Source organism: Pezoporus flaviventris, unplaced genomic scaffold (assembly GCF_033815535.1).
Source record: "Pezoporus flaviventris isolate CSIRO_AGI_PZ_B2104156 unplaced genomic scaffold, CSIRO_AGI_Pfla_v1 ptg000001l, whole genome shotgun sequence".
NCBI classification, from domain to species: Eukaryota; Metazoa; Chordata; class Aves; order Psittaciformes; family Psittacidae; genus Pezoporus; species Pezoporus flaviventris.
In genome coordinates, this window is record NW_026892549.1 from 40,545,167 (window position 1) to 40,570,264 (window position 25,098).

At 37.3% G+C, this 25,098-nt stretch overlaps 1 protein-coding gene across 2 annotated transcripts in view; it reads right to left on the reverse strand.

Annotated features, from left to right (window-relative positions):
* Positions 1-2,777: 2,777 nt before the first annotated feature.
* The window catches only part of SP3 (Sp3 transcription factor), a 36,019-nt gene continuing 13,698 nt past the window's right edge, over positions 2,778-25,098 (reverse strand). For both annotated transcript variants that reach the window (XM_061453821.1, XM_061453813.1), the window contains 3 exons: positions 14,127-14,319; positions 7,120-7,316; positions 2,778-4,543 (listed from right to left, as the gene is read on the reverse strand). In XM_061453821.1, coding sequence (XP_061309805.1) covers positions 4,227-4,543; positions 7,120-7,316; positions 14,127-14,319 — 707 coding nt within the window. In that variant the 3' untranslated portion in view covers positions 2,778-4,226. The remainder of the gene's footprint in view (positions 4,544-7,119; positions 7,317-14,126; positions 14,320-25,098) is intronic.

The following is a 25,098-nucleotide window of genomic DNA, read 5'->3' on the forward strand; positions in this document are numbered from 1 at the left end:
TACTGCAAAAAGGCATGCAGCCCAATTCTAAGCTAGGGGCCAACTTGAATCTTTCAACTGCTGCAAAACCCCAACATCACACTGAAGAGCTTTTTTACTCTTACCCTGTTTTTCCTTTGCTTGTGGTCTCTTGCTGGTCTCAGGAACTGGAAAGGACAGATGAATCTGGAAGAGGTGAAGGCTCCCACACACCACTGCTTCACTACCAGGAAGTGATCACAGGTTCTTGTGATAAACTACTGATCCCATTCAGAGCAATACTGCTAAAAGCACCTACACATCTGACTAAGATCCTAGCAGACATCCTACAGATTACAGATTATATGAAAGATGTACCAGAATACATTGAAGTAGTAATGAACAATTCTGGAGCATCAAAAGGAGGTGGTCTTTTAATAGAAAATATCATCTGCTAGATAAGATTTGAGCCAGCCACATCAGCTGCTTCTGCCCTGTTCTACAGTGCATGATCCACACTTCTGGTCATAATAGTGGTGGTAAAAAGCTGGAGGAAAGACAGCCACCTGCTCGTTACTTCTTTACTTAAAGGAACTAAGAACCACTTAAGAGGTGACTATTAGCTTCATTCCCCAGCACCCACAACTAGTTAAATGCACATATCAAAGCTTCCCTGAAGCCATTGGGAAGGCTTGTCTTACAGATTCCAACATCTCAAAATGCCTCAAACCAAAACCTGGTATTTCTTGTCCAGACAAGCTGAAAGAAGAGCTTTGTGGAGTCCCTTCCAGGGGAAAATCTGAATCTTCAAACCAGAAATTCTGCTACTCATCAGTGTTTCAATGATTATATCATTCTCCTTAGTCATAGTGCCCCTTGGGCTAGTAAATAAACCTCATCTTCTACAAGAATCAGTAGTAGTTTGTAACTTGCAAGGATCAAACCATCACTTCATTCAGGAATGAGGCCAAGAATGCTTAGATTATAGCAAGTTACATAAAGGCCTTGAATTCTGAAAGTAAGTACTCCAAACTGTTGAAATTGGTAACATGGACTGCTCTCAAGCTCACACTCCCTTGCAGAACTATTTTTAATGTCTTCTTAATTAGCAATTATGTCAGACTGCAAGAGATACAAACCACCCAAGAATCTAAAGACTACTGTACCAAGAAACCATGCACGCAAGGAAGTCTGACACAAAGATAAACATGTAAAGTGCAATAGAACCTACTAATACCAAGCAACCATCATCAGGAACACATGAAGAACTGATCCACAGATAAGCTCAGAAAGCCTTCTAGAGAACACACAATTTTGTCTTGGTATCATACAAGTTGCTAGAGTGACAATGAAGAAAGCCATGAAGTAGCAACAACACAGATACACCAAAGTTCTTATACTTTGGGTGGAGACCTTTGCCCTGGAGGTAAACAGAGATCTTTCAAAATTTACAATCCCAGAACACACAAACATATGCAGCGGTGTTCTCAAATAACACAAACACTATGGCTATGAGCCATTAGACAATGGCCCTTAGACCACAAGCTTTCCATCAGACTTTTTCCTACATATTTCCAGAGTTACTTTCTTCCAAAACTTCTACCTTCTGAAGCTTCTTAACAACAAAATATCTTCCCAAAAAAAGGTGCCACCTAAACATTAATTAAAGTTACTACTTGATGCACTGAGACTTAAAGTTCTGAGAAACTCAGAACTTGAATCTTGTCTTCAGAACCCTTGGCACCAAAACACCTTCATCCACAGATTAGCATGACTGAAAAGTGTCCTTCATAAAACTTTTGAAAAGCAGCTTCATTAAGAAAGTAGCCCTATTCCCTCCCTCTTAAAATAAAGCACAAATATAGCTATAAATGGCTAGAGATATGAGGAACAGAACCTAAGTATCAGCAATTGAAGTAATTTATACTAACACTCTGTGAACTAAACTTTCAGAAACCAAGCCTACTCATCTGTGTGAAGGAAGTGGATTCAGAGTATATTAAAACATTGACAATATCCATGGAACGTTGCAAGACTAAGTAGAACTATCTTCCCTCCCAAGCTGCTGCTTTTGTGACTTCCCAACCAATTTAATTCTCTTATTTTATTGAATAGAAAATTAAGCTAAGAGTGAATTAACTCCCTTTGCTCTGGACCTGTCAATTCCTGTTGCTCTGAGTCTCAAAAGATTGTCATCACTTTTTTTCATTTTCCATTAAACTACAAATGCAGAAAATCTTCCCTTTTTTCCAGTTCTCTCCTTTCTAGGCTGAACGCTACCATGTTTATCTTAAATTATTCAGGTCTTTCCTCTGGCCATTTGATACTTCAAGACTTCAGACTTCACAAATAAAAGCTTTTCACTTTCATTACAGCATAATATACAACCATCGCCCTCTTCAATCTCAGTTCTCACTGGTCTTTCTTACTCCATGTACATACATCCCTTTCAGCCACAGTTCCCTATCGAGACTGTCTGTATTGTGGCATTTAAGTAACAGAGGACTTAAATGCAACTTTATTTTGATATTCTATAGGATATGGACTATGCCTCCTGGCGCTGCTCAGCGTAAGGTCAGAAAAGTTACCACTTTATATACCAATGTAATATACAGCAATGTGTGTCTGTGCACATACAGATGTGGTTTTTTTGATAGCGAGGAGGTGGTGTATTACCATTTCCTCACCCACAAAAGCAAAGGAAACACCATTTCTACTTCCCCCTAGCTAATGCAAAATAATAAAACATCTCAGGCTATCAAGAGGTATTATGAAATTACACCTTATTAGTTAACAAGAAATACAGTAAACATAAGTCAAAAGAAAAAAAAAAATAGTGTTTTATTAACTACCACACTGTTATAATACACTTTAAACGTACAATAAGGTAGCCTTTAAATTTGAGGTGGTTTTAAGAATAACAAATGAACAGAATTCCAAATGTTTGTAAATAGGTGAACTGCAGTAAGTATCATTGTACATTTTCTGAAAATGGTATAGCACTTACAGACTGGCTATATAACTTCATTTTGTACATTTTTCTATAATTGAAAATATAAACAGTAATTAAAAAATAAAAAGAAAATTCAGCATAATAAAAAACATATATGTTTATCAGTTAAATGTACTGGATACATACAATTTTTAAGGGAAGAAGCAAAAAACGAAAGATGGCTGATATTTAAATGCAGATTGACTAACCAAAAACTAAACAACAAACAAATAAAAACCTCATAAACCCCCTAGTTCACTATGACTATATCCATATGTTTGGGAGTACTGTCAATATGGAAGTGATTTTTCTGTTGTATTTGCATATGTTATATTTTACTGGTAATTTACATAATGGCTTTTAAGGCCCTGGCAGACAGATGTTTTTTGGAAAAAAGATTTGATAAAAATCACTGCTGAGACACAATACACCTTATTTTTGGTCCTCCAATGTTCAAAAGAAGGGATATACTTCACTATAACATTTGCCTTACCACCCAAATGCCTCAACCTATACATATTTATTTCTTTAACATTTTAAGCTTTTCAAACATTGGTTATATTGCCCACCTTGGTTATTGAAAGAATATTAACAAGACATCATTTTGGCAAATTAAATCTTAAACATGGCTTTTCAATAGGATTTAAAAGGTGACTATCCCTAGAGTTCCATGTTAAAATGTAGTTTTCAAAATCTTACAAGAGTAATGCTTAAAATATTGTACATAGTTAACCTAATTAAAATAATTAGCTTCAAAATGACAAGTTGATGAGCTAAGTAAAGCCTACACTATGTAACATTTGCTTGGAAACTTGATTTGTCAGTTATGCATAATAAAAATTCCAGTCATCAAGAAAATTACAAAATTTCTTTTATCATAACATGATTTCTTTTCACCCATCAACTTCTTTTATCTTACAATAGATAAATACCAACATGTTCTCATTTTTTACACTAAACCACACAGGATTGATGCATTTGGTTAGACTACCATTTCCATCCTTAAATTCCTTTTTTTTTTTTTTTTAATATAACTTGGTAAAATTTCATCTCTTCTAGATTCCAAAAGTACCTACAAAACCCATGCAATTTTACCATTTTAATATACTATGGAATATCATACAAAGTAAGGCATTTCAGTGTCATGTATAACCAAGTTACTGTCAATCCAAAAAATTTTTGCACATCAATAAAAAGATATCTAAGAACTTAGGAACAATATTCTTCTCACTACTGTATAAAAATAACCACAATTAATAGGTATCTTGTGTAATATTTACTCCATTGTCTCATTTCCCGAAACTGTGACAAGCTGTAAAGGTATTTCAGTGTTGGTAAGAATATCCTGATTGCTGGTGCCAGATGTATTAACAGTTCCTATTCCTGAAACAGAACCTTGTTGAATATTTGCAAGGATAAGTGTTGTTCCTCCTGCAGTAATCAAAGTATCATCAGGTGTTGCTTCTACTGATGCCAGCACTGTACTGCTAGAGTGAATACCTTTTTTATTCTGATGTGTTTTAATGTGTTTGGCAAGGTGGTCACTTCTCATAAAGCGTTTTGAACATTCTGGACAGACAAATTTCTTCTCACCTGTCACAGAAGATAAGAAGAAAAATGTTTTCAAGAACATTAAAAATATCACATGTGCACCAAAAGGTGGGGTAACTTACTGCACCTTTTAAGAGTCAGAATTCTAACAACATTTATACTGAAGAAAAAAACAATCCAATATAACAAACTTGCATGTTAAATTTCTAGACACCCATACTTTAAAAGAATTGATTTATTTTTCTGTCTCACCAAGCTTGGAGAGATCTTTCAGACAAGCTAAAGACTACTGCCATGTCACACCCTCAGGCTACCAAGTTTCACTGCAATTATTACCAATAAATAACTTTTAAGAGGAGAACAAAACAGGGAAGACTATAGGAGTTCCTGCAGAATCACACTTGAGACTGATGGACAAGATTACATAATTGTTTGGGTTGGAAGGGACCTTTAAGACTATCTAGTTGGAAGGGACTTTTAAGATCACCTAGTTCAAACCCCCCTGCACAGGGAGGGACACCTTCCACTACACCAAGCTGCTCAAAGGATGGGGCATCCACTTCCAGAATGGGGCATCCACAACTTCTTTGGGCAACCTGTTTCAGTGTTTCACCACCATCACAGACCATACCACTACATGCCCTTGTAAAAAGTCCCTCTCCATCTTTCTTGTAGGCTGCTGTAAGACATCTGGGAGTCTTCTCCAAGACTATCAGCTCCAACTCTCTCAGGCTGTCTTCACAGGAGAGGTGCTCCAGCCCTCTGAACATTGGTAATTCAAGGTTGAAGGATCATCTGTGGGTCTCTAGTCTGATCTCCCACTAAGCAGGGTCAGCTATGAGGTCAGACCTAGTTGCTCAGGAATTTATCCAGCTTCATCTTGAAAATCTTTAGGGATGGAGACCACATAACCTCTCTGAGGCTCCCATTCTAGTGCCTGACTATCCTCTGGTTTGAACCTCTCGCATTTCAACTTACATCTGTTGCCTCTCATCCTTCACCATGCACCACCATGGAAAGTCTGACATCTTCTTAATGGGAGCCTTGCAGGTATTAAAAGGTTGCTATTAAGTTTGCCCCTGCCCTTATTGTTCTCTTTTTACAGCAGAATAAACCCAGTTCCTACAGCCTCTCCTCATAATGCAAATGCTCCAGCTTCCTAATCATCTTGGTCACCCTTTAGTGAACTCAATCCTTGACGGAGTTGATCAATGTCTTTCTTCTGTTGGGGCTGAAAACTAGATGAAATACTCTAGATGTCATCTAACCAGTGCTGACAAGAAGGAGATAATCACTTCCCTGGAACTAGTGTCCCTGCTTTTGCTGATAAAAGCCCCAGCCATCTTTGCTACTTGCTCCTGCTCATGTTCTGGCTGTCCATTGAGACTTCCAGGTACTTTTCAGCAAACCTGATTCCCAACTCAGCGTTTAGCCTGTGCTGCTGCAAAAGTTAATTCCCTCCCAGGAACAGTACTTGGTGTTTATCCTTGCTGAATTTCATAAGGTTCCTCTCAGCCCATTCATTCAGCCTCAGTCCTCCGAATAGCAGCCTTGCCCTCAACTGCATGGACCAGTTGCCCCAGTTCGGTGTCATTTGCAAACCTAAGGAAAGCGCACTCTGTTGCCTTCACCAGGTCAGTGATAAAGATGTTAAAACAGGTCAAAGGATAGATCCCTGCAGTTCTCTACTTTTTACTGATATGCAGGTACACTAGGAACCACTAATCATACCTCAAAGCTGAATCATTCAACCCGCCTCTTTTTTTTTTTTTTAACCCATCTGGCTGCCCATACAGACGGAACATAACATCCTGAACAATGATTTCAAGCATCCAACATGTCTAGCAAAAGCATGTCACTACAAAATATGTAATAAGTACAAAATATGAAATATTTTTCATGGACATTGCAAAGACATTTTTCTAAGCAACGTAAATGCTGATAAGCACTTAAATTATTTATCTGTTGTCACTGGGTTTTTCAAATTGTCCAATTTTAAAAAGTAAGCATCCTGTAGACTGTAATTATGGGTTCAGTTTGTAGGAAAATAGGCAACACAGACAACAAACTGCTCCTTGAAAAGATGGTAAATCTAGACTGATTTCTTTTCTTTGTATTAGACAAAAGAAGAAATGTGAACCTGGAGTCCCTAATGGGGGGGTCTAACCATGAAACTAGAAGATGCGGAATGATGCACCACCACATGCTCTTCCTTAATTTTGTTAATGATAACTAATCTCTTAGACATCAAGTCCACTTTTTTTTATTTTTCTTTTTTAAAAAGAGAGGAAACGAAGTTTTAAGCTGGTACAACAGGTCAATCTGGTTCAAACAAACTAAATGCACTGCTGAATCTGAATCAAAGTATTCTGATTAAGCTATATTAAATATTAACTTAAAAGTCAGTTCCGAATCAAATAAAGGTAGACCGTTTTCCTCCTCAGACCTACCAATGACATCAAAGTGTGTGCACAGCCCTAAATATTACCTGATTTTAGAACAGTCACACGTTAAAATCAATCCAATACAAAGATCTGTTCTCCCCTTAAAAGTTATTTATCCAGGCCCCCTCAATGACACATCTTTAGTTAAATGCACCAGAAAGAAAGACTGAAAACCTGTGTGCGTTCTTCGGTGCCGCTGGAGCTCATCGCTGCGAGTGAACCTTTTGCCACAGAACATCCAAGTACAAACAAATGGACGCTCTCCAGAATGCCAGCGGAGATGAGCTCTCAAATGTGAGGTTTTCCCATATACTTTACCACACCCTGGTATGTGACAAATATGTTGCTTCTTTTTTCCCAAATTGGAGCCTCTGCAAATAAATAAATAAATAAATAAATAAATAGATAAATTCCTCCTAAATAATGGTCACACATGTAAGTGAGGTAATATATCCCAAGAGATCTGCAAACAAACCTGAGCAGCTTCCCATTTTTATTTCAAATACAGAGTCCAGTACACTCCGTAAGAAGCTGGAACTAAATTCTATAATGCCATCCCAATTCTGCAGCAAACTATAAATTATCATCATATGAAATGTAAATGATAGAAGTGTAATCTTTAGCAAGCATACATGAAGTTGGAAATACAGTCGTTACAGCAGTTTGCACCACTTTGATGCTGAAATGCCCATGTTTTAAATTTCTCCCAGTTTGTTTTTACCATACACCAAAGACGGTTTTGGCAAAGAAAAACACGAATGACTGTAATTGCCAAAACGGAAACTGGAGATTTTGGCAACTGAGAAGAGAACAGATGGGATTTTTGGCATCTTGGGGAAACCTGAGAAGCAGTTTGGGGTTGGTGGACAAGCATACTAACCTGAGTATTGCCACTAAAGGAGAGGCAGTGAAGCAGCTCATCTTGCTGAAACTTAAATGAATTCTTTGGTATTTCAGAAAAATAAAAATCCATCAAAATGAACAGGTCATTCACAATATAATCCAGACCACTAAGCTTGATGCTTATTTTCAGGTGCTGTCTCACTGAAATGGCAGGTGATTGGTTCAGGGAAAGCACCTAACACAAAAGCCTTTTTGTTTTGTTTTGGGGTTTTTCTTGGTTGGTTGGTTTTGGTTGATTGGTTGGTTGAGGATTTTATTTTTTTAAATAAAAACACAGATAAGAGCCTCTGAAGACCCAGAGAAAGAGCTCAGTCAGGACAGTGCAGGACATCGTGAAGGATTTTAGCCTATTTAAGTGTTTGCTGCTGCTGAAAGAAGCACCCCAGGGAATAGAATTGTCTGACAGTGCAGCTATACGAATGGTGAATGCTGGTACAAGGGAGGAGATTGGAAAATGCAGCCAAGGATTAGGCTATCTTATTCATCAACAATGTTAACTTAAAACAGCTTAAGTGGATTCTGAAATCACAGTCTTGGGAACTCCATTCTCCATGGCTGATTATACAATTTTCAGTTGCCTCCCCAGGGCATTTTTTTTCCTTAAATTGAATGTTCAACTTCTTAACCGTCCAGTGATGAAAGATTTGCCAAGCAACTATTAGACCTAGATCCGCATCCCTGTATTCAGATCAGTTCTGGTTTACACATAATGAGGGTTCAGTGTAAAATGCACATACACTTTTAAGGAGCTAGTGCTCGGAACAAGCATTTCTGAATAGGCACAGAAATTAATTCACTCTAACAAGTCACAGCATCTAAAGGGAATTCCAACCTAAGCACATGCAAACTGAAAACATTACAGACAGTCGTGAAAAGAAGGTAAAATCCAATTAAGTCCTAGAAAATGTTTCTAAGAAGTCTTAATATAGAGTGATCTTCACAGTACTTCTTTAGCCATTTTGTCTTAGAAGAAAAAACTATTACTTCTACATAGTAATTATTTGGCATGACAGTGTAGATTTTGACTTCAGAACAGGTTCAATGGCAGTAGAAGTAACAAGTCCAGAAGGCTTTCGACCCTGCTGTGGTAGCATTAGACTCATATGAGCCTATGGGTATGGTGACAGAAGAGATTCTGCTTATCTGTTTTGGTTTGGGGTTTTTATTTATTTTATTTTATTGCCACCCCTCAATCCTTAGCCTTACAGACATTTCACCTGGGCCTGTTTTACCTAGCTTGTTTGTAAATTTCATGCAAACAGTTCTTTGACATCTGACCTGATATGACCTGTTAAGCTATTCCATCATTATTAGTCTTGGCAAGAATACTTGGGACTTAATTTTCCCTTTTTAAATGTCCCAAAAGAAGATCACTTCTTTGGAACAGCACAAACACTGCCTTTTTTACATCACCTACCTGAGCTGAAACACCCATTATTGGTTAACCTTTGTTACATCTAAACTGTCAGATTCATGCTTTTCCATGGCCTTCATTCAAGCCAAGGTTAGAAAGCAAAATTAACTGTAATGTCACGCATTTAACTTTGTAATATGCCACCTACACAAAAGCTCAATATTCATAAGTTTCGAACATTCAGATGAACTCAGGCACTCAAAAAAGTGTCTTTAGCTTGCCTCCTTTCTTTTCTCGTTTCTCAGCCTCTGCAGATGGCTAGGCCACCACACAAAACACACTGTATCTATAACAGTTCCTGTGGCATTCATCTACAAGCCCAAAACTCCCAGCTCCTGGGACTCCAAGGAAGTTGTATTCTCCCTTTTGTCCTATTACAACTGTTTCCACAGTTCTCAAGCTCTGTGTTCACCCTCACATAATGATTCAGTTCAGGTCCCCTTGTTTGGTGGCTCAAGGCATTCAGCAATTGCAGTGCAAGGCAAAAGAACACCCATGGTCTTTCTCCATTATACAGTCTTGGTAACAGAGAGAATTCTCCAGAGGATCCTTCTGTTCTGTGTCTTTAATTGCCTGTTCAACTCCATGTGACCCTAAGGAGTGCTCGGCCTTACAACAAAATGTATTTCTGTATTTGAGAACCTATTTCTGTATATAGAATTTTTTTGTATTTGGCATTTCATCCTCACACCGTCTCCAAACATATTAAGTCTTCCCCTCCACAATAATCAGTACAAGTATTTTGTAACCTTGCATGATACAGTACATAAGTGTGACACTAATGACATAAAATCACATCAAAATTCCCCTAAAATAATTTTATGGTTCTTATGTCCATCACTTGTACTTGTTTAATTGCACCTTTAGTCTAGACTGAAGGAAACCAAGGTTCAACTCACAGTCAGCTTAGATGGTGTAGCATATGTAGTTCTAAGCACCTCACCTGAGTGGTGACCAGAATTCCTTAGTGGACTTCTAAGTTCAAAGAAAAGGGAAAGTTAAAGATCCACAGAATGAAATCCACAAGACTACTGTGAATGAGTAACTAAGTGTATTTATTCTACATAGCTTCATATAGGCATCTGCATGTTTGTTTCATGTGCGCTCTAAACTGACTGGATATGAGCCAAATTCTATCTGGATGCTTTGCAGCTGTGAGTCTGGCACTATGCCCCAACACATCATGCTAAGAGGCCTTTCCTGCTTCACTGGCCAATAACCATCATCACTGAGTAAAACGATACAACTCAGGCCTACTCCTTGACCAGAATCTTGAAATCAATTAATATTTACGTATTTTCATAGTACATTTTAGCTTTATAAAGTTCAGAAACGATGTTTCTCAGTAACCATTCAGAATGCAATGGTTTCAGCAGGAGACAGCTTCATGCACTGAGAAACTAGACTTTCAGTCCAGCAGTACTTCCAGAAAGAACATGAAGTATTTCAGGAGTAAAACACAGCCCTATCAGTTATTTTAAGAACGTGTATTTTAGAGTTACATACCTGAAATGGTATTGAGAAGTACTGTTCCTCTATAGATCCAGACAAGTAGTAGTTAACATCTCAATGTAACTCTAGATGTAATTGAGGGAAGGGTGAACTTTCCACCTAACTTTAGACACCCTAACTAGAAGCTTAACACAGATGTTTAGGATGAGAGTCATTGTTTGAGGTACATATATCTCTCTCCTCTTGCTTATCCCCCATTTACAATATAAGCTTGAGGCTATAATGTTTTAATTTACATATCTAATACATCATCCTCTTCCCTTCCTATCTTCCCCCCTGCCAAGTAAGGTAAAGATAACAGTGGCTTCCTACTTCACAGGACTGGTACAAATAGAAATTCTTTGAAGACTTTAATGCAGTCTAATTCCGTATCGAAAAATCAAAAAACACCAAGAAAAGCCAACATCAGAAACTAGAAGGAACTGTTCTCAACTCCCCTTTCCATCCAGAAAACAAAAAAAAAGGCAAGAAATACCAAAAGTAAGATTACACAAAAGATGAAGTTATGAAGAAGTCTCCACATTCACAAAGCCATGCACTACCTTTTTCTACCACATTCAGTGCACAGGAGGGACAGTATTCGCTGAGTGAAATGCTATGTATCTTTTCTGTACCGATTTAATGTGATTTTTTTTTTGTCTTACTAGCTACATATTATTTAAGTACTATCTTAAATACAGAATTATTCAAGTTCCCCTGGGTTGTTTTTATCTCATCACACGCACTCACAACACTCAGTGCCTAAGCAATTCACAAACACTAACGAATTTATCATCTTGGACCACTCCTACGTAGTGAGCTTGAACTAGTACAATCATTTTGTACATCCAAATCTGAGGTAGAAAGAGATTAAGGCCAAGACTGTCAAGCAGCTACAAGTTTGAGGCATCAAGTTCAATATAGCAAAAGCACATTTTCTTAAGAGTACTGCAGATGTTCACAATTCAACTCAATCCACTTATTTACAGAAATGAACTCGGTACTTCTGCAGTTCTGCAAAAGGTGGGATGGATAGACAAACATCTCAGAAACTTCAGAGCCAGAGCCCTGCTGCTGCAGTCCCATATGTCACTTCATAAATGTCTTCCAGTTTCTGCAATTAGTGAAGCAGGTGCCAATTGCTACGCAGCCCTGATTCACTACCTGTGCATCACCTAACCCATCCACTAAATGTCAGTGAGGTCATCTGAAAAAAACAGTCTGTGGTCATGTAATTAGAAACCAAATTATAATATATATGCACACAGAATTAAAACTGCCCACAATACCTTAATTTTGGCATTTGCCAACTTCCAAGTTTTTGACTTTGCTACCTTTGCATCATTTTAAGAATTGTGAATGCTATCTGAAGAAATTTATAAAAGCAAATGTCCTATTATTCAAAACTCTGTGAGTCATTAGCAGATTTGAAAGACAAAAAAACCTCAGAACTACAGCACTAGAGATACAAGTAACTGCAGCAGCTATGGAATGTGATCAACATATATCAGAATGAGAAAGAAAATACTTCTCCAAGTGGGCTTTTTTTTGCTAGACTCTGATGGAATTATACATTCTGGTGGGAAAGTTGCTCTAGCAACTGTAGACACTTTCACTCTTTCTGTTTCCCACCACTGTCTCCTTCATTATCCTGTTTCTATTGTAGTTTAATTCTTCTCACATCCTGACTTCCTGTCCTACTTTTTCTACTTACTCTGTACACTTGATGTGTTCAGTCCTTCCTTTACAGTGGATTTCAGTTTCTCACCTATCTAAACTCCGTTCCAGCTCTTATCTCAATTCTTCCCCAAATTCCCACATCTGAATTTCAGTCAGACTAAACCCTTCTTCAGACTTTATCATCTCAAAAAGATTCTCTCTTGGGCTTTGACTTTAAAATTTGGTGTTATAACAACATCAATTAGGAGGAAGAGGACTTTAAAGTAAAGATACCTCTAGGTTAAAGACACTGTAGTTTGAAAGAGAGCATGAGGAAGATGGAACATGTGAAATCTCTATGTTTTCTAAGAGCACGGCCAGCGCAAATAACATTTCCAGAGTTCAAATAACATTTTCAGAGTTCTCCTAGACTGAAGTAAATCTCAACCCAGGGTATCCTTTGGGCAGATCTTCAAAGCAGAGCTGAGGTTCACCAAGAACTTAGGAATGTCTGTGCTAGGTTTCAGTGAGCTATACATAGGGATTTAGGAAGAGGAAACTGATAGACAAAGATACTATATAACCTTGACTGCAGATACTATCACCAGCTTCATCTGTGATGTAGATGTTTAGAGAAGTGTTTTGTCTCAAACACTTAATATTTACTCTGCATGACCACCTAAAGATATTACCTCTCCATACTTGCAAAACAGGTATCTAGGATATACAGCAGAAACCCACAGAGTTTTGACACAAAGACATATTCAGTTTATTAGAACTCTTAAAGCCATAGGACATCCACAGGTTCTTCAAAAAGAACTCCGTAATTTGCACTATAGTTCTCACATAAATAAAGATTTCTATTTTAGAGAAGAAACTATTCTCAAAATGACAAATTTTAGTGTACTGGAAAGAAGCCCCTACACTATTACATCAAGCATATACACTCCTAAATATTTGCACTTGTAAAACACCGCCTATTATCCCTACTTCCTCCCTTGTATACATAATAGACATGTTTAAAACAAAGGGGTTTGGAACAGAATAAAAGCTTTATAATACCAACAAAAAGATGAAGAATACTTTCATGAGATAAAGAATAAGAAAATATGGCTTCCTATGCGGCCCTGAAGTTTTATACGAATTGGAACTTAGTACCTCTTTGTTAGCCGCTGACCCTCCACTAACTCCACCGACTGAAAACCAATGCAAAATTTGGTATTTAGTTATTACACAAACCTTGTTTTTCTTTGGAAACCAGTGAATAAGAAAACCAGGATAGCTGTATTTTTATAACACTCTCAAAGCAATCAAACTGTGGAAAAAATGCTCAATCAGTGAGGAAATGCAGGAATACAGGATTTAATCAAGTCCTTGACATGCAATAGGAAGCCAATCACGGATGTGCATATTCCAAAATATTTCATTTTCATATTATTTAGGGCAATGTTCTATTCCCCCTCACTTGTACTAGGTGGCATCTAACTCCATTTTTTTTTTCTAATTAATCTCAATGGAGTAACTCAGAGAGGATGGAATAATCTGCTCATTCATTTGCAAACTCAGAAATAAAAGTGTCAGTCCTTTATTGTATACGCTCTTTTACATAACCCTCTAGTTTTCTTTCACTGCAGATAATTACTGTTAACTATGGCTCCGTTTTTCCTCACTCAGTTTTTGTTTTCATCATTACATGACACTGAACATTACATACCTTCCACCACCTTCTTTGCAGTTGGGACATGTGCAAGCTACCCGTCGCAGTCTTTTTGCCTCTTGATGTGGTTGGTCCCCTTCCTCATCTACCACCTGTACTCTCAAATGTGTTAGATCATTGGTATTCAGTGTAGAATCACCACTGAGCTGCCACTCTTCTGGATCTGGCTCCTCTTCTTTAATCCTAATATCTGAGGAAAAGAACAAACACAGATCCATCAGTAGCCCATTAAATAGAGAGAAGGAAACCATAACGATCAAATCTGTTTTAATGTTGAGAGCGCTATGGCAGTCAAAAGTCAACATCCTTCAGTGCCTACTGACATTGCTCCTGTGCCCTTGTAACCTGTAACGTATTTAAAAAGTTTATCTTACTATACATTTCAAAGTTGAAGACAAGCTATAATGAATTATTAAAGTTTAAGTTTGAACTGTTCTTGGTAAGGAAGCTGTCACCAGGAGGATATAGCTTGCTTGAAACTTGGGAAAAACCTGAAGAAGTTGGACAAAGGTTGAGAAAAAAAAATGTAAATACATGTTTCAAATAATCCTGAGTTTGAAATAATCCATTTATATTTCCTCAGGATTTCTCAATTAGTGTATTGTAGTAGAAAAAGCTTTTCTTTTTCAGAAGTTTTCAGTATGCACAGTGATAGGAGCAATCAATTATATAAAAGGTTTTGACCCACGAAAGACCAAGATACCTAAAGAAGCCCCCCCCAAAAAAAAATCATTCTTTTGTTCCATTTTCCCCTTCTCACCTCAAATCTATGCCTTTTCCACCACACATAGAGAAGAAAACATCTAGGGAATAACGTTATTCAGCATTAGAGAGAGGTGAGCAGCACACAGTGTACTTCATTTTGATGAGCTAGTAGTTAAAATATGTCTTTGCCATTTCATGGATGCAAAGAACCCTCTTAAGTTATCCTTGTAGGATGGACATTTGCAAGTATGTATACCCTCTCCCCACAGAGTATTCATTCAAGCTAATCCAAGAACTAATTACAGCATCATAGCACGTTGCGAAACAACAACTATTTTAACAAACGTACATATTAAGAGGATTTTAAAAGACAGTTTCTATGTGTCATTTCAGAAACCTGAGCCCCATATCCTTCTTTGATTCAGCAGAGTAGCTGTGTGTCTTTCTGGATATATTTAAGAGGCTGCTTTCTCTGCAGAAGAGGCTTAGTTACCACGTATATTTTTATCCTTGACTCAAATCTCACTGTAACACCGAAACCTTAACTGAGCACTGTGGCCACTCTAAATTCTTTCTGGGAGTCTGTGTATAAGCCATTATCTGTATAATGAAGACAAACTGCATGAAGAAAACTTAAGAAAAGCTGTTGTGTCAGATCATAAACAGCATCCTGTCCCATTAGAGGTCAGGGAAGAAATTTGTGATAAAACATGTAAAGAGTAGTAGCTACCTGGTCTACCTTCCTAAGCAGCATTCATCAGACAACGGGTGTAGCTACACACAAGTTTGCTTGTTAATAAAGTCTCAGTCCAGTCTCTTAACACCACAGCCTGCCCGCCTTTTACTTGCACATGTATAACCATTTGCAGGACTGTGCTGTAAACTACATTATGGATGTGACTGAAGTTAAAATAATTCTCTAGGAAGCCACTGCGTTGGGAAGAGAATTCCGGGTTAGAAACAGGGAAGTCTAGAATATTTATGTGGTTTGGCTACAAAAGTCAACACTAGGAAATTATTTGCATTAGTATGACAGGCTCTGAGCTGTGGGAATCCAGGAGCTAGCACACTCACTTTTGCTGACTCTTTGCACATGTGGCAACATCCAGCAGAATTACAGTGGTAAGCCTGGCCAAAGTCACCTGCACACTGAGCTCCACTGTTACCATAAGAAGTTCACAATTTCACACAGCAACTTAACAAGTATCTTCCATGTGAAGACCTAGAAAACCTGTGGTGACCTCTAGACACCAAACTGTCTTTCCTATCAAATTAAGTCACCTTCTGAGACTCGCCTACAAAACCATTTTATTATCTGTAACAATCTGTATATACATGTCATCTATTAAATTTATTCTATATAAGCCAAGACTAAAACACTATACAACATACAATGACTTATAGAATTAACCTTTCAAATTTGATACTATTAAGCATACTAATACATTCACATACAGCAACTTCAGAAAAAGGCAAAATCCTGATTTACTCTTATACAACAGGGCACATAAACAGGAATTCAAATACAGCAAAGTGGCGAGGCTGCCAGCACAGGCCAACTCTAGCCTCCAAGTAGTTCTTAAGGACTGGGATACATATGCACCATACTCTTCAGTTCTTTTACCAATCAACTGTTCCACAAAACATACACTGCATAAATTTTGGGTTTATTTAAAATAAGAATTAATGTTAATGAAACACTGTAGTAAGAAGTTAATTTCATTATGACCTTACTAACATTAGACACAGGCATATAATGAGTTTGTAATGTCCGTAGCTGCATCCAGTTAGCACTGCACACACATACTACAAGATATCAACACGTCCTAGCAAAGATGAATGGATCAAATTAGAGTATGGATCTGCGTTCCCAAGCATCAGCTCTGCTACTGAAGTCAAGTATTCCATGTCACATGTGATTTCTCCTGTTACACTGACACACCCAAGTCACACTCTAATAACAGAGATACACCTAACAATAGAAACATGTCCAGAATGTCTGCTACTGCACACTACTTGGGAACTTCTCCCTTCAACTCATGCAACGTTTGTTCCACTTTGCAAACTTTCATCATGACTTCCTTACACTTTTTTCATCAGTATCTCTCTATTCCCAGTCACCTCCAAACATCACCACTATTACAGCAGCACAAAGGCTCATAATAGCTTTATAATGGTGGAGGAATGAGAAAATTGGAACAAGAAAAAAAAGAGGGGCATGTAAAACCCCTAAGAGTTGAAGATACTGGAGAAAATAACAATTTTCACAGACATATAATAGTTTATAATACTATATAAAAAAATGCAAAACTGAAATGAAATTACTGTCTGTAATTTTATGCTGTTTCCTGGTTATCTTGGTAAGGCAGAAAGTGTAGCTATTTCTTTAGGTATTGCTCATTTGGACCATCTTCTACTCCAGACACACAGAAAAGTACAAATGTAAACTGGCAATTTACAGACAAGACTTTTTAATAATTATGTACATTATATTTTAAATAGAACAAAATTAAAAGAAATATCAAGAGATGAAGTGTTTATCTAGCCTCCCTAGGATGTAGTATAGCAAAGAATGGACTGTATCAAATCCCGTATTGAATGTGATTGCCTATTTTGGGGGGGTGCCACTGTAATTTAGAGAACAGTATGAAAATGAAGGAGTAGAAGGGACAAACCATGGAGAAAAGCAAAAGGTAAGAGTCATCTCCAGTGTAATGGAACTGAAGATTATGCAAAATCATATAGATGGCACCAACTCTGCATTTCTCCCTCGGTGGTCCTCTGGACACGCTCCATTCTAATTCAGTCTCAGCTGACAGAACACTAGGTTTTACTCACACTCTGAAAAAAATTTGGCATAAAAAAGGAAAAAAAAATTCTATAATCACTAAAGCCATGACAAGCTGATACAAACACCAGCAAATTACAGGCAACTTTTTTCCTACCAACTAAACAGAGGCTAGATAAAGGTTACATTTTCGTTACTATTTTATTTTCATGCTTTCAAATTTCTTTATGCCCATTCTTAATTAAGTTCAAAACTTAGTACTAGTTAAGTATGAAGGGGAAATTTTGACAAAAATACTGTTTCAAACTGACTACAGGATGAAAATCATGGTCTGTTCAAGCTGGTTTTGGTATCTAGTGAGCTAGATTTGTTATAAGTTTTGCTTTCCTCTAAAGGATGGAAATTGGGATTTTTGTGTACAACTTTGTTCCAAAGGTAGTATTTCATAGGCACAGAAAGCCCAGAGCTGGCTACAATATGGAGCAAATTTAAGTGTATATGGCAAATAAAAACAATAACTAAGAGATTTGTTTAAAATGCTTCAGAGAAAAGTAACTAAACTGACAAGATGAAACTATGCAGATGTAAATGGAGTTTAAACTATTCTTGAGTACATTTCAACTATAATCTAGTGTAGACAGAATTACTGCTGCCCACTAACACACCCAGGTCATTTACCTTCTTGATCGACAAATGCATCAGTACGGTTTCACGTTCTATCTTGGGTTTGTTTCAACTAGGACTTTAAAAAAAAAAAAAAAATACTGTTTTCTTCATCTATGAGAAAAGTTATTAGCTTATCCAACAGCCACAAAAATAGGGGTAAACTGAGAATGGAGGAGGATGCCATGCAAAAACACTTCCTTTGAGGACTATGCCACCACTTTGGGTTTTTTATATCTGCCTCTGCAGAATATCACATAAAGGCACTCTCAGCATTACCTGTAACTTCTCCAAACTGCAGGCTTCTAGTTTAGCTGTTTTTCCTAGATGCTGAAAGCCATCCTGCCTTTTTACTCAGCTAAGCTTTACAGGTTCCTGATCTGCAAAGCAGAAATATAGTCTTTCAACTGAACAGATCCACAGCAGCACTCCACATACCTTCACACCAATTTCCTCACAGAATCACAAACTGACTACAGTTTCAGTGTCTTGTAATCAGTCACGCTTATTCATTTCTTTTCCCAAACAGATGCTTCCCTTCCCATCCAAGAAAACTGATGCGAATTCCCATCCCCTTTCCATCTTTTCTTGATAATTTTATTCTCAGTTTTACCTACAGTGCAACTCACATTCCCTCAGTATCTTGACTTACCTTGCCTTAATCTCTGTATGTCAGGACACTATAATAAAGATGTTCAAATTTCTTGGACACTGTCCTTGTTCATTCCCAACCAAATTAAACTTCTTAAACTAAACTATGTAATTAAACCCTCCCTATTAGTTGGCCAGCTGTGCAAGTCTTTTAGACATGAAACTCAGAGTTAACAATTTCTACACTGATTTGCGGCCTAAAAGTTTTAAATTTAGATTTAGGCATTTTTATTATAAATTACACGGCAACAGAAGATACACTACAGAATGTCATCTTGAAATACCTGTGAACCTCAGTTCAGAAGACTATCATCTAATTTCAACAGTTCTAAATCAGATTTTAAGTTTCTGAAGAAAACAACTGCTGTGTACGAGTCTAAGCGCATGATCTCACAGTGTTGAATATTTAAGCAGTAGCATCAAAGAGATTAAAAATAGGGCTACAGATTTTTTTTTCTCACAAGTAACGCCACATACCATACTTCCAAGTGATCCTATGCATTAGTGTAAGCTAATTATTTAAAATTTGAATCACAAAAGTATTTAAGCCAATGCTACAACACATACAACGCATCAAAGAACAGTTACTTAACCCTACAGTAACTGTAGTTCTTTGAGATGTGTTACCTACAGATTCACAACATCTTAAGATTCTTATGGACAGTGATGCCCTTATTTTTTCCTTTTTTTTCCATAACTGATAATGCAAGAGGGGATAACTAAAAACAGGGAAGAAGAGTTATCATGCTTGATATAGAAGCAGCCAGGAACTGCTGAAATAGGTAAGAAAAGCAAGATGACACAGAGAAGTCTGTGACCAGCATGGTTAACTATTCCTACATAAAGGAGTGTTAGATTGCTGCTAAGGTCAAACAACAGAATTGTCAGCAGTAATTCAAGAAGGCAGGACTGTTCAATAAACATTTCTGTTCTGTATTTAGGTAGAAGCCAAATAATGGTCCTATCACTAGATGAGAATGAAAAGATTCCCACTGACAGAAAACAGGAAGATGTAAAAACAGCTACTGAAATAAACACTTAATAAATCAGCAGATTAGGATAATTTTCATTCAGTAATTTTAAGAGAAGGCTGAAGAGCTCTCTGCAGTTTTAAGGTTGCAAGCCTTTGGCCCTTTGAATGCTCCAGTAGGTTAGAAAAAAGCTAGCACTGTGATAATACTGAAAAAAGGGTAAACAAAGACTCAAAGAAGGAAAGAATTAATGACACTCAAAATGGGATTACAGGAACAATTTGATTCAGAAGTTGTTTAGGTTTCTTTCTAAAAACAAGAATGACATCATTGTTGCTATAATATACTTGAGAATTCTGCAAGGAAGTGACTTACTGGGTTACAGTAAAACATTCAGACTAAGAAAAATGAAGTACAAAATGTATGTGGAACACATGGATTAAAAACTGACATGAAGTTTAAATGCAGATTGAGAACTATCATTTCTGTATGATAAATAATGATGACATGTCACTGACAATGTCCTTAGAAGTTACTACCACTTGAAAAAATGTGCTTTCTACAAGCAGTGAAAGACATTTCAGCTTCATCTTCAAGACGGCAATCACAACTAGGATCCTAGTGAACATTCCTGGCATTATGAAAAGACTGCCATTATCCTTGGTAGAAATTTCAGATACTTTTTATGAGCCAGATGCACTGAGAATTTAGCTTGAGAGATCAGAACCAAAGGATGGGATCCTGCCAGGAGGTTCAAAAGGCAAGAAAACTGCACAGAACCTGAAACAATGGACCTAAAGTGCTGAGACTGCAAAAGACAGAAGATGAGCTTCTTCCACACTTCTTTTTTTAAGTTGAAGCAGTACTGGAAATAAAATCCCTTGCCTCTTTCACTTCGCAGATACTTGCCATACACCCCCACAGATGTAAGAGAGTCTTCCTTTTGGTTCAGGAGTATCTTGCAAAACAGGGTATTTGAAAAATGAAAAAGGAAGAATTACCTGAAACTGGGCAATATATTCTTTCATGAACATCCTGAGGGTATCTGAGCCCAAGATAAGACAGGCTACCCTCTTTAACATCGACAGTCCCAAGTTGCAACCAGACACTCAGCATACATGACCGAATACTCACTTAAGAGTAACACACACAACAGAATTACACCTCACCACCATGGGCTGTAAGAAAATGAATTAGACTCTGAGGTGCTTTAGAACACAGAGCAGAAAGCACATGAAGTACAGACACAGAGGAAGGATCTGACAATTCCATTTTTTCAAGAATTTAAAAAGCCAATTCTATTCCACAGCAGTGGATACTGCATTAAAAACACATCATCAGACTAAAGCTATGCAAACTTTCTTCCACTTTAAGTCAGATAATTTACTATATGCTGTTACAAGCAAGACTGTGAAACACATACAAGCATAATGATCTAATTCTTCCACAATTTATTAATTTGCTTTGAAAATTATGAGAAAATAAGGAATGTAATTTAAGCATGCTGAAATCAAACTATTTACACAAGATTGGTACATAAATAGCTCTAATTCCTGCACTAACTTAAGTTTGCCGGTTTCCAATTTAATCTTTCATATAAAAAATAAAACAGTGGGGGAATTGTTTTTAAACTATTTTAATTTTATGACATGCAAACTATATGCCTCAAATTTAAATGGGATAGCCCAAACCAGATGTTGTTAGATGAAAATATTTACTTAACATCACTGCTTCAGTTTACCTCATGCATTTCAAAAGCCTTTTTTTTAATAATCAGATTCAATTTCATAATAATACCATCCCCTTCTCTTGAAACCTTGGTATAAAGAATGCCTCAGAAGGAAAAACTGCATAACTGAAAGTAAAAATAAATATGGTTAAAAACTGGAACTTAAAAAGAAAGAGAAAAACCTAAGTTGTTTAATACTGAAAACCAGCCAGAGCTTCTAATAAAGTTCTAGATGCCAGAAGAAAGCTCTGCTCTAAGTAGTACTACTTCACCAGAAACATTAAAACACTGAAACAACCATCCCTGCAAGTAAAACTGTAAATACTCCGCTTTTAAATTTGTTTGTTTGGGGTTTAGACTGCTTCACCTAACAGGAGTTAAACCAAAGCCTCACAAGACACCAGCAGATGAAAGACAAGTTGTCACCTGGGCAACTATTTACCTTGAAAATTGTCAGCCAGCTTTTTGGCCAAATTTTGAATAGCTAAATTACTGCAGCATGACAAAGACTTCAGGTTCTGGCAGGACTGGAATGAAGTCCCCACCACAAACAGCCAACCATTCCCGCTCGCTATCAACTGGTGTAAGCTGATCAGCAGGCATGACTGTAAGCTTCAATGGCAGCAAGCGGATGAGTCCATTCGGTAACTGGGTATACCCCTGCAGAGGAGGAACTGGGAAGAAATGCAGAGCTCAGTTTTGCACTGGCACTTTAAGCCAACTCTTGAAAGGATTCCTTTTGACTTGGTTCCAGCTGTAGAACAACATGGAAAACTGTTTGTAGGATTTTTTATTTTTAAATACATAAATCTTCCAGCTGAGTGTGGCTGGGTTGATATGCAGCAAAATCCCTTCTCAAGCCAATGCTACTTTCTTTCAGGTCACTTGCTAGTTTCTTCTGATGCTACCGGAATTGTCAAAAGAAGTATTAAAAAAAATTTAAAAAGAAAAAAAGGCATTTTTATAAAAAGTTAAGCAACCCAGATAAGACCTGGTAAATCAGCTTTCTTTTCAGGAAATAACAAATCCAATACTGTGATTCAACACATTATAAATTAGCTGAGACAATATTACAACTAAATTTTCATTAGCACTGTTAAGTTTGGACAATGGCTTGGGGGGAATCCAGTAACTTAAAAATTCTATCAAATTGACAAAACTTACAGGTTCAGAAACACGAACACCAAGCTGGTACATTTCTGTATCCTCTTTTTTTCCAAAAGGAAGGCTACTCTATATGAAATGTTCGAAGAAGAAATCTATAAACATGTTAACAGAAATAAACACCTTTCTTGAACACGTAAGGTGCTAAAGAGCAACGGGAACTGTGAGTGCAATAGCTCTTTTTGTTACACACAATGCAGTATTTTGTTACAAACTGCTAATGAAAGTAGACTGCTAGAGAGCTATCTCAGATGTAACTCCGTCTCAAGCCTAGAAGACTAAAGCGAGGACACAGGTGAGAAAGATAGCCCTTTGCCAGAGTTTAACATGTAGGTACTATTTGATACAGCTTTTTCTTCTGAAAAGTGATGTAACCAATATCCTTCCCTTCTCCACTGCAAGGCACCAGCAAACACAATGAGAAGGAATATTCTAACATGCTCAGGCAAGACTTTTCAGTGCATGGAAGTTTCTGGCTATGGACACCCAGCAAAGCAGATGCTTTTGGTAGAAGAGTAATTACTGGTCATTTTTCAAAGAAAATTGTACATTTACTGGACAAAGCTATTAGCTTTGCATTAGGTTTGTGGTGCCTTTCCATTACATAAACAAACCGTAGGACCTAGTTAAAGACATTGTTTTGCCTCACACACTGTTGCTTACCTGGGAAGGAAGGCTTGGAAGAACAGCTCTCACGCAATGGGCTGTAGCTACCAATTTCCAAAACCTAACCCATGGTTCTCACAGCTACATGGCTAACAGAGCAATCTATGTTATCTGGACTTCAGACAACTACCACCCATCTGTGACCTGAGACCAGAAATATGTTCTTTTTATTTCTGCCTCAGGTAGAAAAGTTTTCTTAAGCAAAAAGAGAAAATACAGCCTGATTGTATTTGTTATGGAAGGAAGCACATTATCTGGGCTGGAGGGAGAAAATACAGGGAAACCCTTCTTAACTTGCTTCAAAGCTTGTCAGTAGTCTGCAGAAAAGAGGAATCAAGAAGCCTCTCACCCTTTTAGCTTTAGTTTCTCTCATTCTGCTGTCCCTTCCATGTATTTTCCTCTTTCAGTTTAAAACTAAACTGGTTTTCCTCATTTGCAGATCAGAACAACAATGTATTTCTGACCTGCAAAAAAATTTTATAATTTCATTACCTGCTTCTAATTGCATCCTTTGTTCTTCAGCCTGAAAAAAAGGGTGCCACACTTATTGTGAAGGGTTATAAATGAGGAACATCACCGAAAAAGATTCTCTCAGATAACTTCCATGTAGACAAAATATCAGATGCATAAGGAAAAGACACTGAAGGTCAATCAAGATAATTCAGTCTGATTCTGTTAGTTAGAAGCAGTTTCACATTGATCGTTCTTTTGGAAAAGTGAGTTTCTTGTAACATAAAGGATGGATCAATTAAATTCTCCCCAAATTTAGGGGATGTCCATTTAACACCTTCCAGTCCATTTACTATTCCTAGACAAGTAGGAAAAATGTCACTATAAATCTCCACCTTATTTTTCATACAGCCAGGTGTTTATAGCTATTCACTTCAGGCAATAGTTTCTATTCATCTACTCCTTCTGCCTATTTAATCACATTTAATCACAATTACTCTTTTCCCTTCCCATGTGAAATTTCTCACAGGAAAATACCATTAAGGAATGCTTGCATTTTATTACGAACCACCACTAAAACACTCTCAAGGGCTGGCAACAGACAAACTAATGCACACAGCAAGCTCAACTTTTTTTCATGTGTCTCTTCATTTGGTTCCTCCCTCCCTTCCCTGTAAAGTTTCTGCTGTGCCACTCCACATTAGCTGCATGATCCCATACCAAATATAAGTATCAGAAATAAAAAGGTTCTCATCCTCCCTGTATCTTACATTAAGCCAAAGAGCCCTTATTGCACAAGTTAGATTTTGGCATCTGAGTTTAGCTGTATTATCATGCACCATACATGCTTTTTGTTACTGATGTCTATACCCCATGTAGGTAACAAGGTGTGATGGAGACAAGGCCAAGACTTTCTGTGGTCACTGAAAATGGAAAATTTAAGAATAAAGACTGTGCATCATCCCCGCCCGAACAAAGGCTGTGAGCAGTACACTCATCAACAGTTTGGTGCTGCTCCCTACAAGCCAGTGAAGAGTAGGCTTACCTAAGTGTAGGTAATTTTGTCTTGCTAACACATAACTCGCTTTCAAAACAAAATGAACAAAAAAGCCCATCCCAGCTTATTAATTTAAATTCAAATTTCAGATTACAAAGGAAAAGCGAACTTCCTGATGTAGAATA